At 36.8% G+C, this 17,121-nt stretch overlaps 1 protein-coding gene and 1 long non-coding RNA gene across 11 annotated transcripts in view; one reads left to right on the top strand and one right to left on the bottom strand.

Annotated features, from left to right (window-relative positions):
• Positions 1–10,999, top strand: part of LOC119155717 — a 52,331-nt gene extending 41,332 nt beyond the window's left edge. For 2 of the 3 annotated variants that reach the window (XR_005106820.1, XR_005106819.1), the window contains exon 5: positions 10,829–10,999. This is a non-coding gene — a long non-coding RNA (uncharacterized LOC119155717). Of the gene's footprint in view, positions 1–5,949; positions 6,060–10,828 lie in introns of all 3 variants that reach the window. The other variant, XR_005106821.1, reaches the window with a different exon arrangement.
• KCNT2 (potassium sodium-activated channel subfamily T member 2) overlaps positions 1–17,121 on the bottom strand; it is a 151,161-nt gene that overhangs the window by 65,934 nt on the left and 68,106 nt on the right. For 7 of the 8 annotated variants that reach the window (XM_037404677.1, XM_037404678.1, XM_037404672.1 and 4 more), the window contains 4 exons: positions 10,864–11,044; positions 8,544–8,708; positions 6,853–6,989; positions 2,398–2,461 (listed from right to left, as the gene is read on the bottom strand). In XM_037404677.1, the coding sequence (XP_037260574.1) occupies positions 2,398–2,461; positions 6,853–6,989; positions 8,544–8,708; positions 10,864–11,044 (547 nt within the window). The remainder of the gene's footprint in view (positions 1–2,397; positions 2,462–6,852; positions 6,990–8,543; positions 8,709–10,863; positions 11,045–17,121) is intronic. The other variant, XM_037404673.1, reaches the window with a different exon arrangement.

The following is a 17,121-nucleotide window of genomic DNA, read 5'->3' as shown; positions in this document are numbered from 1 at the left end:
CAGTGATAAATGAGATTTGATAACAGTCCGTACTGGATGCTGAAATGTGCCAGGTACGGTCTCCTGGGGCACACTGTCCCTGAGGGCACAAAGGCTGCCTGGAGAGAGCTGTAGCTGGCCACGACTCGGAGCCCAAAACCAGCCAGTGCTGGCCAGAATGGATGAAAGCTCCACACAGAGTCCACTGCGTGTGTGCCCTGTAGCAGGGTTCAGCAGAGCTGAAAAAGTCCGTCCTTTGCATAAATTCTGGAGAGGTTACTAGCAGAGATGAACAGCTTACCTCAAAGTGAATCCTGTGTTGGTGCAGCTGTCCTTAAAGCTGCTTCAACCTACCGAGTGCAATGTAAATCACGTGCTCTGCTTGTATGGCATTTCTCATTTCTAACCATTTCACAACTGTCAAGTATATTTTGTGAAATGAGATGTTGTAGCTGATTTATTCTGAATTTCATGGCTAATTTAGGCAAGGCAGCTTGTCTTTTTGATATTTTTCAGTCTCACAGAAGTTACCAGTATTTTCCCAGGTATTTGCAAGAACTGTTGCTTGTTCTTAAACACACTAGCACCTCTGTCACTTCCAAATAGTACACTTGCCTTACTTGACCACTCCAGGATTACTTGTTGCCAATTCAGTGGCTTTTGCTAGTGTGTTTTCAGGAGCCTGTGGCTGATTAATCAAATTCAGATCTCTTCATTCATTAACTTTTAATACTATAGTAGGACCACACATTCATTTGTCAGGGAGTTCAGTGGCTTTCTGCAAGTGATGGGTAAGTACAGGGTCTTTAGCTTTGAATAAAATACATTTCTTCATCACGCTGATAGCCTACACAATTTAAGCTATTTTTGATAAAATTTGCTTCTGGCAACTCATTTGCCTAGCAAGGACACAATCCCTTCTTCTTGCTAGCTGCAGCTTATGTTGCTTTTTTTGTTCTCCTTCTCTGATAAGCTATAACTGTAGGTATGGAAACAACTAAGTTTTGACGGCAGATGAAGAAATTATAGCAACTGATAGAGAATATATTAAGAAATACTACATATATAATGCAAAGCCCTTGTTTCTCATGTTTTACTTTATTTCTAACATTTAGAAAAGTAATTGCTGTGTCTTATAATGTAGGAGCAAAACAGTATTTTTAAATTGAGATAGCTTAAAACATAATTACTTTATAATAAACATTAGTTTGATCTTGTTGGCAATTTGTAAGCATCTCAATTTAACTTTGTGAATATTTAGACTTATTCTGATCTTCCTTTGGAGTTCAAGATCAAACTGGATATAAGCAAGTGTGCAATAATTTTAGCATGTATCTCATGGTGAAAAGTTCAAAGCTGTCTTCATAAATCGTTCCCATGTGGACTTTTTTCCTGAAGATTTGTGATCAGTAGGTAATTTCATTAGTTTGAAGAGTTCTAGTTCATATTAAAATAGTTTTATTCTCTTACCACAGATAACGCTGAGTCGAGGCTTCTCTTAGCAGTCTTGCTTTGTGGACAGCAACTTACCTGACTGCAAGTAACTAGTAGAATGGGCAAAACTACAGTAACTCATTTAAAGGATCCCGCCATTTTTCACATTTTAAATTGCCCAGTATGAAAAATGGTCATACTCTCAGATATGTTGGTTAGTTGGTATTAATCACAGATTAATTTATACAGTTGAATTCAATCTTTACTTTGTTAGTAGTAAACTTTCAATACTTCAATAGTTCTGCATGGAAGTACCAGCCAGCTGATATATAACTCTTTTCTGATTTAATAAATATAACTTTTTGAATTTGATATCTTGAGCAAACCCTGGTATTAGTGCAGGTAATCTGAGTAAAAATTTTTGAAAGAGCGCTACCCTTTGGAGCGATTAATGACCAAGCGTCGATCTATCTATAAGGTACCATGATAGTGCTTACATGGTGTTCTGCCATTGGTCCATAAAAGGAAAGAACTCATTCAAAGTTACTCTAGTCAGCATGAAAATTGTTTTTTGAAAGTACTCCATTCTTACAGTACTTAGTTTTCTTAAAGTCCAGTAAGAATGTATAAATTCTTCTTTTATTTTAAAGTTCAATGTATAACTAAAGTGTGCTGTAAAATCCTAACTTCTTTGCTAGATAGGTCATGTAATTTATTTTCTAAAAAAGAAGTAGATATGTTACATGAAATAAGCCTCTAGATCATGTTTCATACATTTGTGAAATCCTGGCCTTATAGAATCTAACAGAAACCTTTTCATTATCCAAACTGAGACAAGAAGTTCATCCTGCATGCAAAATCTCTGTGTAAATCAGCTAATTTTAACCTTCTATTCACAGAAGTCTCAGTCCCTGAAAGGGAATAAGGGCAGTAACAGTATGAACAGCATGCACGTTCATTCTTAGTTATTCCTTCAAAACTTACAGCTGCTGTCCGGTCCACCTCACAGCGGCTACTCAGAATGAAACAAGCTTCAGCATCATCCATTCTAGAAAAGGGGAGACAAGCCTGTTACATGCCAACAAATACTTATGTGGACTCATGTTTCACAGTTTATAGTGTTGTACACTTACAGAAACAGAATACAGAGAAATTTTATTCAATTTGTTCTCATGCATTATCTGAACGTCAGCAGCAGTCACCTTGTGCACTGACTTAGTGTGCCAGTAATTCTTCGCTAGGCTGTGGGAAACCTTCTTTCCGTAGTGCCATAGAAGCTGTGCCAAATGAATAAAACCAGAGAGGCCTCAAACATACCTAATTTGCAAAATAAATATTTATCTGCCATGACTGTAAAAGGTAAATAAATAGCACCAGTCTGCATAGTGTGTAAGGGTATGATGAGCTACTATTGGTAAGAATGCATAAGAGGGGGCAGATAACTTAGTATAGACCTGCCTTGCCTAGTGGTAGCAGAAGAATGGGTAGAGGTACTAGATTAATACATCTGGGATAAATAACAAACATTTCTGTGTATGTATGCATTAAATGAATTAACTGTTTCCAGTTCATGGTCTCTTTGAGAACTTTTAATGCCTAATTGCTCTCTAGCGGGTCACATAATAAAAGGAGTGGTGGTGGAAGTACAGAGAAAAACTGTCCGACTGAAGGTTTCATCCAAATTTGCTTTTCCTCTCTTGCCTCAGATCTTGATATCCTTCTCCAGAGAATCTAACTTCACTTGCTGTTATGTGGAAATAAAGAAATGGGGACTTTGTTGACCTCTTTGGGAGGACACAACTTTCTGGGCAAAGAGAAACGGGATGATCAGAATGGGTTTCCTGGGAAGGGGAAAAGTGAGAGAGAAGCTGGGGAAAATGAGCAGGAGATACACTGCCCGTTACAGCAACTCTATTCTGGAGTCTGGAATGGGACCCAAGAGTCCTAAATCTTTGGTTTCTCTGCTCTAGAAAATGGAATTGGTGGTTATCAGTAACAGTTTAGGCCATTGGGACTGTAGGCTTAGACTGACAGCCCATTCCTTTAGGTACTGTACAAACACAGAACAAAAAGACGGTCCTTGCCATATAAGCTCTAAGTGACATGACAAAGGACAACGAAAGTATATGCAGACATGTGAAACGGGAAGAAACGGTGTGACAATACCTGAATACAAAAATTACCATGGCAGAAAGTGATCTCACCTGATAGCAGAGAACCCACCGAAGAGAGGATGCAACAGAGAATACTGTGGTTACTTTACTGGAATTACTGGGAGTTTCAGGCTAAGTGAGAATAAGGGGTCACTCCTTGATGAAATAAAGAAAGGTAAGCCACAGAAGGACTGCACTGAGGCAAAGCGATGTACTATGTAAATAATATTTCCAGAGTATTCTGAAACAAGGGTTCAGGGAGTTGAGATGATGTATGTGTTAAGAATATAAATACAATTTTAAGTGGGGCAAAAATAAGAGCTTGTGTGAGAAAACACTTGCAAGATGCAGGCTCAGTCTACACAGGATACTCTACAATATGATTCCAAGCTTATGATCCACAGTAGGATACTGGCTTTATTTTAGTAGGAAAAAACTAAGATCTATTTACAGCTGTCTGCAACTAAACTAAAGTCTATGAATAGATATCCACAATGAGATGTCAGATAGCTTGGCCAACCTTTTAGGTTTTGACTATAGAAACAGAGATTAAATATGTGTGCATTGTGTGACATCATTCAGAGAAAGTATAAAGAAAAGAGAAGGATAAAGTCAGGTCACTGTAGATTCCTCATAGGTACCCAGCAGTAGGAAAACAGGGGAAGCCTCAAAAGGTTAAAGTACTTGAAACGGAAAAATCACTGTAACAAAGGTAAATCAATATATCTAAAATAGTAATGCCAAATGCAGCTGATGTGGAGAAGTGAGGACAGGAGGTCACTTCCGAGTGCTGATTAGGAAGAAATCATGGGAACCGTATGAGTAGCTTCAGCTAAGTATGGGAGCAGAACTGGGAAGATAGGGTCTTAAAAAAAGTTGTAGGAAAGAAAATTCAGTGCAATTAGATGAGATTTTGATGAGAGCTGATGAGGTAATTGGGATGACACAGATGGTTTCATAAAGAAATGAAACCTCATATGAATATAGTCACCTTTTTCCCCAACGTTTTTCTGTAACTTCTTGAATCACTTCAGCCACAGACAACAAGAATAATAACCTGACATTAACATCTACAAATCTCATTAATCTGGACAACAGAAACACTAACAGCATCTGTGTTGAAAACACTCATTAGAACCCAGAGTATCCTTATGAGTAATGTTATTAAAGACCTAACAACTGAAAAAGCTTTGTCAGTTACAACATTTTTACATGCCAGAAAACTGAATCTGAGGCAAAACCCCCTGACAGTTCCACTGCTTGAGGATGGCAGAAATTATAGGGACTTGTTATACTGAAGAGAAATTTCTGAAAGGAAGAAGTATAAAGTCAAGAAAAAGAGTGGTAAAGACGAGGATTACGATCTGTGACGGTTCACTAAAGAAACTGGAAGGAGAGAGTGAAAATATTTGGGGTCATGACAGAACATGGGAGAAAGTCACAGGGGAAAGAGATAAAGCATAGTAGTGTTACTTTCTAGTGCAAGTCTGCACGGAGAACGAGAGCTGGTTTAAGCAGTTACTGTGTTGTTTCAAATGCTGAAGCAGCTATAGTTTCCAGTCAGGCTGAAGAACAAAGTAAGTATCAGTGTGATACCTCATGACAGAATTTGTTCTGTTTTTTTGTTAAAGCTGAGCACATGAACACTGTTCAGAGAACACCAAAAATTTGCAAAGTGAAGGTCCAAAGGTAAGAAGCAGGAACGGATATCATTTTTGTGAAGTCAAATTGTGTTCTAGGGCATATAAAGAAAAAATACAGTCTTTTGTTAACTACTACTTACCCAGTCTGCCAAATTTTGGTATTCTTTTTTAGGGTGACCTTTATCATGTTATTTTGACATTGCGTTTCACATAGAATATATGTATAAACTTTGATAACGAGAAACTTCTTGATTTTTATTTTTTAGTTGTGTTGGTAACCATTATTTTATTTATTAAAATAAGTTAACCTGTGCCTTGTTATCTTCTCAGTACATTATGTTCTTATTAAAAAGAAATACAGCAAGTGTCTTAGGTACTGGGTTATATTTCATATTAAATGTTCTATTAAATTCCCACTATGCTTCTTCCCTCAGGAGAGGTTGAAAATTATTCTGTGACAGGTACATCCAATTACATGTTCTGCAGGAAAAAGCACAGTTCCACAGCTGACTACCTCCAGGTTATTATAAGTGAAATTCAAGATTATCTTTAGGGAACAGCCTAATTTTTCTTCTCCTAATGTGTAGAACAAATGCCAGCTAAATCCCCACGTGAATTCTGTCTTGAAAACATCAAGAAAGCCAAAAAAGGGACCTCCCTCTAAAAGAAAATTGCTAATCCTGAAAAAAGCTTTATTGTATTTTCCAATTTTAAACATTCAGAAGTATTTGTTTCCTCAGTGGCAGAAATCTGAGAAGACAAGAGTGCTCACTTGACTTCTCATAAATTAGATTCTTGGAAATAACTCCCCTGGGGTAAAGAAGGCTGGATGACTCAAATACTCAGACAGGTATTGGCTTAATTTTAAACATCTACCTTAGTTGCTGAGTAAGTTCTTATAAAGAACAATGCAGGTAATTTAAATCAGTTATTTGCTAAGAATCACCTTTCTCTTTCTTTGGAGAGTTTAGAGAGATGATCCTCCTATGTGAATTCCACTGTGAATTCCTTCACACCTTCAAGAGACTGAGCAGTGGTGGGGGGAGTCTGACTAATGGTGTTTGACTGATGTGTTTTGATTAATGCCGTTCACCAGCTGGCAGAGAGGATTGTGTAGGTGTGGTGGAAGTATGCGGTAAGAGGAAGGGCCTGAAAGAAGAGTATACAGAGGTATAGTGGGGTAGTTGCTTACACTACCAGGCTGAACTTAGGAAGAAAACGAAACTGTGCAACGGGTTCAAAGGGTGATAATTGTTTACTTTTTTCCTCTTCAGTTAGTCAGAAGAACTACCATCACATTTACCATCTTAGCTCAAGGAACAGAAACAAACTCTATCATGACTAGCAGTTTTGGAATTTTCTGTGCTGCTTTTTCAGAAGAAATCACAGACCCTCTGTTTCAATATCTTTAAATACTGAGACAGAAAAGACAGTGAAGAAAAATTTGGTCAAATGAAAGAGCTTACAAATACTTGTTCCTTAAAACATTTCAGATATTAAGAAAAACAAATTATATCAAAGAGCCTGGCTTTCTGAATACACATGCTTTCCTTCTAGCACGGCTTTTGTTGTTTGTCAAACTTATTTATCAAACAGTGTGAGTGACACAAAGTAAAAACTAATATTGGTCAATATTTGCCTACTTAGCTCTCAACAGGTCTTGATCTTTTAGTGCTGAGCCTTGCAGATAGATAACTCTTTGGGACCACATTGGGATTTGTAACACCCTTCGGACCTGAGCATCCATCTCAGTAGGACACAAAATAACGACATAATAGTCCTGTCAAAAACATAAGGGGGAACAGTCATGTTATTTTTTTATGTTAACATTTATTGTTGCTAGAGAATCATTCAACAGAGACTCAGGATGTCAAAAATATCACTGCTAAGTCTCAAAATTAATAACAAAAGTTATTTGAATATATGAATTTAAATATTGAATTATTTAATAAAAATGTCTAGATAGGTGTCAACTGCTCACAGAAGACACCAGGGTGGCAACTAAAGTCCACTAAGAAACATTCTTGTTTCCATACAATCATAAATTGTTTTTAGAGACAATTTAAATTTTTGTCTTTCCAGCTGGAAAATGTAGGAAGTTTTCAACAATCCAAATGGAATTGTCTTCTCCTACATTTTTCCCCTACATTAACGGGCAGATCCCAACCCTGTTTCCTGTGCTACAGACAGTCCTTGTCAGGAAAAGTAAGGTTGCTCTGAAGTATACACGTGTGTACAGATGGAAAGGAGAAATAAAAGGAACATGAGCAGAGAGACTGAGACCTTAGGACAGGCTTGTCATAGCAGTCTTCCTTAGCACACACAGACTTTTGCAGAAAGCTTAGAGCATTTGACCCAGTGTATCTGTACCCTTCGGCTTCTCATTTCAAATGTGAAGGGAATGTATATAAGCTCTTTTAGGATGCATAAGTAGTATTAGGACTTCTTTGTCTCCAGTGTACCACAGAGCCTGACTCATTCTTCAGGCTAATTAACAAAATCTTGGATTTCAGTTTGTGTCTGCATCTATACAGAACTTGACTTCTTTGTGCATTGAATTCCACCTCTTACTAGCTGGTATTTTGGATTTGGGATTTGTCAAATTGCTGCTCAAAAATTTGCAGATTGTGTTTTCATGATTTTTTGCACTAGTCAAGGAACCATGTAACACAGGTTACAGAAAAACAGGTAACAGAAAAAGACGTAGAGAAGATTTAATAAAAGAAATAGTCTGTAGCAAAGCTAATGATAATGAATCCAAATTACTATCTCATATAAATAAGCTTTTATATGATCAAAAATAACTCATTTGGCATGTCTGCATTGCCTAGGGCATACGTGTACCCTAAGAAAATCTCTTGTGTTTAATCTTTCAAGGTCTTTGTTCTTTAAAGTACAACTATTTATTTTGTAATTTCAACAATTCTGAAGGGAGCTAATCTTCCTAAGACTGACAACAAACCAGAGCAAAAGGCAGAAACCAAAAGACGCTTAGACTTATAAGGAGTTTTGGATCTAGTCCCAAAACAACAGGAAAAATAATTTTAGTACTTTCGTTTATTTTCTATTCTGGGGTAGAACATGGGGAATTTCCATGGAAATACCTGTTTCTAAAAGGACTGGCATCATTCAACAAGACAGTAATTCTATCTATTTGATCTATTTACCTCAATTTAAAATTAATGTCTCCATACTGTATCTCAGCTTCTTATTGCAATTCTAGAATCCCAATTCAGCCAGCAATTCCCAACAGTTTTACAAATTAAAGGCCATTTCAGAAGGCCGGCTGAAAAAAAATCAGTGGATTTTTTCTTTTTTCTTTCACTGTAAGTACCTGCAATCTGGGGTGAGCATAGAATTCATTTAAGAAATCCATAAGTAAGTCAATCTTCAGAGAGCTAACACACAGCACAACATGTTTCTCCGTCTGAGCCCTGTGTCGACTGTAGTTACCACCAGATTTTTGTCTCTCCATCCACAAATATGCCAGCTGTTCAAACTGCAAGAGATCCCAATTGGCAGTGAAACACAGACAAGCAGATGTGCAGTACAACTGTATCATGAGTTAACAATGTTGCATCATTCATCTTGTGCCCCTGTGAAAAGCTGCACTTAGCCGACAATGTCTTTTCCTTTGTAAAAACTTTTCTGGTAAGTGGGTGAAATGAGTAATAGGGTGATCGAAAAACATGACAGTACAGCCAGTCTCGACCACACACAAACAGCAGGGAAAGTCCACTAAAATATCATGAGACCACAGTCAATCTCAACATTTCAGAAAAGAATGAAGGCTGTACCTTATTTCTTGTACTCATTTTATACCTCTGAGCTCTCTTTTTCCAGTGCCATGGGACACAAGTGCTTCCCTCAAATGAAAGGTTAAAACTTATAAAAGAAAGTATACTTAAGTGTATACTGTGACTACAGATAGTTGGATAGAAGCACCGTTTTACTTAGTTTGGCCAATAACTCTTCTCAAGAGATTTTATACTGTTCTGAAGGTGGCCTTCTGTATACTCTCTTATCTGTCTTGCAAATTTAAATAGAACTTAAATACACAATTGTCAATACAGCAAATCTGCCTTTGCCAGCTGAACAATATATGCAGGCTAACAGTAAACATTGCTCTACCAGTCCAAATCTTTAAAGAGAATACTGTAGCAATCAGTGCCATTGTAACAATCTGCAATAAAACAAACAGACACTATTTCAAAGCTTCTTGTAAGTAATATGCATTTAATACTGAGCTCAACTTAATGACATACCTGTGTGGTAGGGGTTTTTCTCATCCGCATTCAACTGACAGAGAGACTGAATTGTGAATAATAATTTATTTCATCTTAGCAGGGCAAAAGCTGAGGAGAGAATGCCTCCCACATTCTGTGTATGGAAAATATATGAAGCCCCATTATCACTACAAAGCTATAAAATAAAGTAGCTAATAATTGGTAAATTTATTTGAAAGGGCAGTAGATTCCAGGTGTTTACTGGTAATGCATAGCTCTTACGTCTGAAGTCTATGTCAGAACCACCTGAAAGATATAATTTCTATTTCCTGGAAAATTCCAATTTTTTTAAACAAAGCATGTATTATTGTCATTAGATTTCCACTGAGTGTGAATATAACTGTGATAGTGTATATCTCTGCGTATGCAAAGATCAAATATTTAGGTATAATTAAAATGTTCAAATAATTTCAAGAAAACTAATGCTGAAATCTTGAGCTTGCAACCTCTCAGGGCTTCTGTGTTCGCTCACAGTGAGCTTTAGTTCACTGTCAAAGAAGCAGAGTCTCAAAACTATGGCTGTGTGGGAAACTTCGGAGCTTCATGGTCTAGCAAGTCTACTATCAGCTTTGATAACCCTGCACAAAGTCTTCCACACCCCCTTTTTGTGGCAGGACCCAGTGTGGAACAGTTAACATCTTGGCAGGGTTTCCTACACAATCCCAGGGTTTCTACCAGCAAGTCTTAACCTAATGAGCTAGGAAAAGTCTGGTAACAAATTTAATGCAACTGATCCATGCCTTGAAAAACTTGGATTTTCCTAAATCATCCTTTTCTTGTTGAAATTGTTAGAGGTCCTAAACTTAAGTAGCCATAAAAAATTCCTAGCTGCGCTGTTGGCTCTGTCTGTGTGTCTGTGTATGTGTACTGACATACACAGCTGTGAACCCAATTTGCTTGAGTTGCAGATTTAATGAGATTTTTTTCAAGCTAGCACTGAGCTGTAAGGGTAAGAGGAAGTGGGGAGAACCAAGATTAGAAACACGGAGCGCCTGCAGAGGAAATGCTATACTCATAAAGAAAGTGCTGGCTACTGTTGTGTTTGGGTGTTTTTTTAAATTGCTTCAGCAATAACAAACCCATATCTCAGGATGAAGTGAAGGCTCTGTGGTTCACAACAGGAATAGAAAGCTTTCACCAGCACTCGAAAACTGTTATTACTGCTCTGTTTTTTAGTATAAATCTAGACTATGGGAGAAAAGACAAAGGAAAAGGGAAGAAAAAAACCCCAACAAACACACAGGAGGTATAGAAGATGGTTATTTTTTCTGACATTTATATGCAATAGTAATAGTAACAATGAATTATTTCAGTTATTATTCTTTTGTTTTAGGAACAGTTCTAAAGAGAAGAAAAATCCACATTTACCTGTATGGGCAACACCACAAGAGCAACACAGATCATAATGACAACAAGCAGCTTTGAAGGCCATATCTTGGGTGTAACATCCCCAAAGCCCACAGTGGAAAATGTCACTATGCAGAAATAAAGGGAGTCAAAGAGAGTCAATCTGTTTCCTGCTCGTTCCAGATGCTGAATTCCACAAATACTATGTAGAAAAGAATGAATAAAAGACACGAAAAATAAAAACTGTACTTAGGGTCGGTTCAAGTTTGATGATTATATGTGCAGATAACTATTTATTTTCAGAATTCATTAATTACTTTGCAAAGGCATTTTTTCAAAGAAGAGTAAAAATTAGTATCACACCAGAAGTGTCTTATTAATATAACTTTCAAATGTAATTTTTAATAAAAAAAAACTCATTTCTTGACTATTTCCATATGATAGTTGCAACTTTGTTGCTAGGTTTTGCTTTAGTAGCTGTTGTGAGGGAGAGGTGGTATATAGAACATCACGGATTGACGCAATTCCTTGCTAAACCAGAACAAAACAGATGGTACATAGTTGCCACCATTCAGAATTTTTTATAAACATATTTTAACTTTTTCAGGGAGAGTTTGCTGGAATGGCCAAGCAAATGTACATACTGCTTTCTTTAAATCTATTGCTCTTTAGGTTAGTCTGCATCCCTTTCTGTGGCAAGAGTTACTAGCATGAACTAGTTGTGAGAGTACATGTTCCATACTAGCAGGATAATGTTGGTATAAATGGGTTCTGTCTAGAACAACCCGAATGTGAGAACTGCAGGCTATGGAATTGTCAGAGGAGTAAGTGTCCAGAGTCAGTCTTCAGGTAGAAGTGGAAGATGCCTACTGGTATGTCGACTCTGCTTGCTAAAATTACAGAATAGAAATACAAGGCCTGGTTGTCTTTGATAGCAAAATGATTGAAGTTCATTCCTTCCAGTCACACATTCCTGTGAACAAGTAAATGGCTCAAGTAAATTAGTAATTATTTACTTTTTAATCAGCATGATGTGCTTTCAGTTTCAAGAAGCACTAGCCGAATCTGTCCACGGGTCTTACTGCTATTTCATACATCTGTAAAAACATTTCACTTTGAAAAAATGTATCATGCTAAAGAGCTTCCCAAGCTTAGAAGATGATCTTCCCTCATACAGTAGAATTCATTAGATCAGTTCAGGCTTTTAGATTAGATTCACCTATATGAAGCATATCAATGTGTGGACTACCCTGAATAGCAGTTTTTTCCCTTTGGAGTTAACAGACTGATTTCTACTCAGAGAATTAAGAGAAATATAATGTCGTATTTGTTAGTAAATATTCTAGAACATGCCAAAGATTACTTCTTCACATGTGGTATCCAGATGGTAATAGTCAACCATTAATACCTGCCATGGTGAGATCTTTGCATCACCAGGGAGACCCTGTGTTTACAACAGCTTTAGCAGTTGTTCTACTGTTCTCTGTTCTGTTCTCCAAAAATAATTTAGCTGTGGGCAGTGGCATTTCCAGAACATATGGATCAAATTCCCAGTTTCCTTTTCACAGTTCTAGCATTTGTAGTTTTCACACATCTCAAAATGTTCTAAAAAGGGTGGGGTTTTTTCCCCCGTTGTTTGCATAAGCTTCATACTTCAGTCAGAACTGATATTTTTATATTCCTACCCAATTTGTCCCACATTTTTCACTAGAGTTGTAATCTAGATCTTCCATAATTTCACTATGTTCCCAGGTTTGGGGTTTTTTTTTGTTTTGGTTTGGTTTTGTTTTTGCTTGGGTTTGTTGCAGTTTTTAGGGGTTTTGGTTGGTTTTGGTTTTGTTGTTTTGTTTTGTTTTGTTTTTTTTACAAAGAGGATAATTATATTATTGTCCCTGAAAATATTAACAGAAGAACTGTAAGGAGTTAAGCTAATGAAGCTTCCTTTTTGTCTCAGACAAGGAAGTTTTTCTGCTAAATACTTTTCCAGTGCTAATTTGAAATAATGGAGTATACTGCAGAGGCATTTGTTGAAAAAATTAATTTCTTCAAAATTACTTGCACCTCATTTGCAGTTCTACCAAATTGTACTCGAAGCCCTAACCCTGAAAAAAAAGGAACAATAAATCCAAAATTAAGTTACCAAGTCTTAATTTTACTGGGTGTTTTTCTGCTCTGCCTTTTGTTTTTACTAGAGGCAGAAACCACAAAACTGCAGAAAAAACTGACTTTCAAGAGGCAACCTTCTGGGAGTCTAATTACCAAGTGAAATATTATCTCTTTTACTCCTCCCCCAGGAATATTACACTTTAATCTCACCATCAGTGCCTCTAAAGAAATGTTAGTCAGCATCTATAGCATGTTCCTATCTGTTTGGGCTACCTGATTACACTGCATAGACAGTGCAGTGGAAAGTTGTCCACATGCATTAGTTACTCCATTCCCCACAACTTTCTGATCTCTTTCAATATAACCTAATTCTTTATATAAATAGCAGTATCAACTCCTTTTTTCTTGTAAATTAAGTGTTCAGCATTATTTTTAAAAGATGCATAAATACGGCATGTACCAATACAGACAGTGTGTGTTCTTGTCTGCTTTCTCATATTTCCTCACAATGAAATATGTTGTAACTTTGATTTCATCCTTTGGCTGTTTTGATATTTCATGCTGGTATTTTTATCTCCTTGTTCTTGTATAGAGGCTAGATTTCAAGGGTACTCCTTGTAGAGGGTAGATTTAGAATAGATATTAGGAAGACATTCTTCCCTGTGAGGGTGGTGAGGCGCTGGCACAGGTTGCCCAGAGCAGCTCTGGATGCCCCATCTCTGGCAGTGTCCCAGGTCAGGTTGGCCAGGTCATTGAGCAACCTTGTCTAGTGGAAGGTGGCCCTGCCCATGGCAGGGGGGTGGAACTTGATGATCTTTAAGGTCCTTTTCAACCCAAACCATTCTATGCTTCTATGAGAAGTGTGCTTCCTCCTCCTTTTTCATCCCATGAAGAGACAATAATTAATTTAGTCATCCCTGGACAAACATAATGATTTCAAGCAGAAAGGGAATGTTCAGCAAAGGCAGTGCTCACACCAACTTGTTCTTGTGGAGAAAATAAATGACTGTAATAATAAATACACAGAAAACGGCTCATTAAAACATAGGGCCAATTCAGCACTTTATCTACCAATTTTAGGTTTCCTGTAAATTGAGCGAGGCTGCCTTTTCATAGCAGATAAAAACAGAATTGGTTGAACAGAGAGGAGATTTAGTACTACTAAAAAAGCCCACAGAAACCCAAACTATAGGTCTGCTAAAGCAAAAGTAGTATCAGAAAAATTATTACAAACTTATTGAGAATGGAAGTGATTTTAAACACTCTACTACCACTACACTTGAAAAACAAAAGGTAAAGATAGTAACATGCAATCTGAAGATTAGTCATGTTTTGTTTAGGTATCATTTGAACTTTTGAGAGTTCAATCTTTGTTTTCCTGGAAGATTTCTTTTTAATTCCAGGAATCTTTGTTTGCTTGAGTATTTTATGTGCCAACACTAACGACTGTTTGTATAAATAGCCTGTCTTTACATGCAGTATAGAAACAAATACTGTAGAGTAAATTAACCCCTGAGATGAAGTCAGATTTTTATCATGCTGTGGTAGCATGTCATAGAAATAGACAGAACAAGAACCATGTGGATAGCAATTTGCAAGTACTTTACATTAACTATCCTTATTTAAAAGCAATTAATTATAATCTATTTTATATTGGTTTGCATTTTCATTTTTCAGTGTTGCCAAGTATGTCCGATTTCTACATATTTTTTTTTTTTTACTTTTAGAGAAAATTATTGCTAATAGGTACAACCTCTTGAGGTCTGCCAAGAGTTAGAGATGCTTAGGTGTCTTCAGGATTAGGCAGCAACTAACAGCATTTTTTTCTTTGGACTTTAATTTTGAGCTTCAACTTGTACAATTACTTTGTTGTGTTTTAATCAGCTAGCTACACGAACTACCTAATGAATATGTTGAAATCAATGGGGATTAATTTTACTGTGTTCGGTGCTATTCTGTGGTACAGGCTCAGTGCTGATACACTACAAAACTTACATTTGAAATAACTCAGAAATATAGCCATTCTGCATATTAAGTAAGTGTTTCCAGCAGTTTCTCACATCCAAAACTCTAGGTTTCCACATATCCTATCACAGAATGGTGATGTTAGAAGACATAAATAAAAATATGATTATTTCATTGTTCTGTACTGCTGTTTGTATTATTTCAAAATTTTATGATGCTACTATCACAGCTATTTTTTTTCTCTTTATGAGAAAAAATGGAATGAACAATCAGTCAGCAAAATTGTTGTCAGACCACCAACTGTAGCAAATATCTATAAGTAAAATTCAAATACACCAAGATACTGAAGATGACGACCACATTAACTTTCCAGGAAACGCACGGGCAGGCATTTGAGACATATTTTACCACTATAGTTGCTATAAGTATCTGCTTAAGGAAATGAAGCTTTGGAAAAGTTCACCCAAGATGTTTAAAGAAACTTCCTCAATCTTCACACCAAAATAAAATGTGGCTATAGAATAGTTCACACTATAGTCTTGCTCTGGGAGACATGCAATATCTTTCAGTAGTCTGATAAACACATAGAGGTTTTGCCTGAATGTAGAAAAAGGTGCTCGCTACTTGCCAAAGATGTTAATATTAAGCTAGTGCCAGTCTTAAGTCCTTGAAATGGAAGTGGTGTTATGCTGCAGCACAAACAAACTAGTAGGCTGCAACAAGGCTGTACCATTGGTCAGGTTCTACCATCTGTATCGTATCTCCTTCCTCCAGAAGCCACATATACATACACACCACCACCACCCCCAGTGCTATTTAACCACTTAGCAGGAACGCGCTACAGCTGCACATCATCCATGTCAATCAACCCACAGCCTTCGCGGCGAGGCCACAGCTGCATGTTATCAATGGTAATCAACCCACTGCCTTCATTCCTCTACAGTGTTAGGACTAATGCTCTATCTGGAGAATGCCCTGCTTCGTACAGAGGCAAACAGTTTTTCATACTGAAGTTGTCTCTGTGGGGTGTTCAGTCTTCTCTAGGACACTGAGGTAGAGCCAGATGCAGTTTTGTCCTGTATTTTTAAATGAGACACTATTGGAAAAGCAATTCTAAGTCTTTGTAGAATTAGTATACACACAAACCATTAAACGCTCAATTTACACTTCAGAAAACTCTGCACTGAATACTGGTATGACTGCAGTGACTAATTTAAAGCATATATACATATAAATATGTATAAGATACATATAGAAATATTGTATGCTGACTTCTAAATGATAATACATGTCCTCTGAATTTTAATTACCTTTTTCCTATGAGACACAGCTGAGCTTTGTAGTCTGGTCCTACAAAAGGTGAAGCTGTTGCTGCTAACCACCTTACCTATGACCTAAACCCCTGATGTTTTCTGATAGAATCTCTGAGTCTTGTGTAAGTAATGAGGAAGAGGCAAAGAAAGAGAACAAGGAATGAGCAGAAACTACAGCACATAAATGAGTGAAGAGACAATCAGAAAATACTCTGATCAATAATAAAATGTCTATCCTGCCCAAACACCCAGAAGCTGAGGTTTTAAGTTGCCAAAAACCAAATGCTTCAACTTTTTCCAAGCCTTGTGATGCTTTCTCTGGCCTTTTAAAATATCTGGGGCTTTTTCTTAAGCATTTATTTTCGGAAAAGCAACTTTCCATAAACAGTATTAAAATAGAAATAAAAAAATACATAAATAAATAAACTGAGTAGTCTAAGTAGATGTGTAATCTCCAAATGTTAAAATGACAGAATCTGGTACAATGTATCATGTATAATATATGCAATTTAAGAATTACAACGAGAAATTACAATTTGCACCTTTAATTACATATAGAAGGCTTTAAAGCTGTGGGAATAATTGAATTCCAGGACGTAATATGGTTAGTGCATACAAGACAGTGAAAGGAATGAGGGAGAAACACTGACTTGAAAGAAGACGAAGGTCGTTACAGTATCTTCAAAGTAAGACAGTAGAGAAATACATTTGCTATCATGCTGAAATGTATTTACTGACTGGACAAAAAATAAAAAAAAACAACTTCTGGACATTGTGGCTTCTTAATATTCAAGGACAAAATTAATGTTACGTATCTCAGACATTTTTGCAACACTTACATCACTTTATCAGAAAGTCCAATGTAAATCTTTCTATTTTTCCAGAATATTTTCTT

Source organism: Falco rusticolus, chromosome 11, assembly GCF_015220075.1.
Source record: "Falco rusticolus isolate bFalRus1 chromosome 11, bFalRus1.pri, whole genome shotgun sequence".
Lineage (NCBI taxonomy): Eukaryota > Metazoa > Chordata > Aves > Falconiformes > Falconidae > Falco > Falco rusticolus.
Note: the sequence above shows the minus strand (reverse complement) of the source record. Positions and strands in the feature narration are given on the sequence as shown.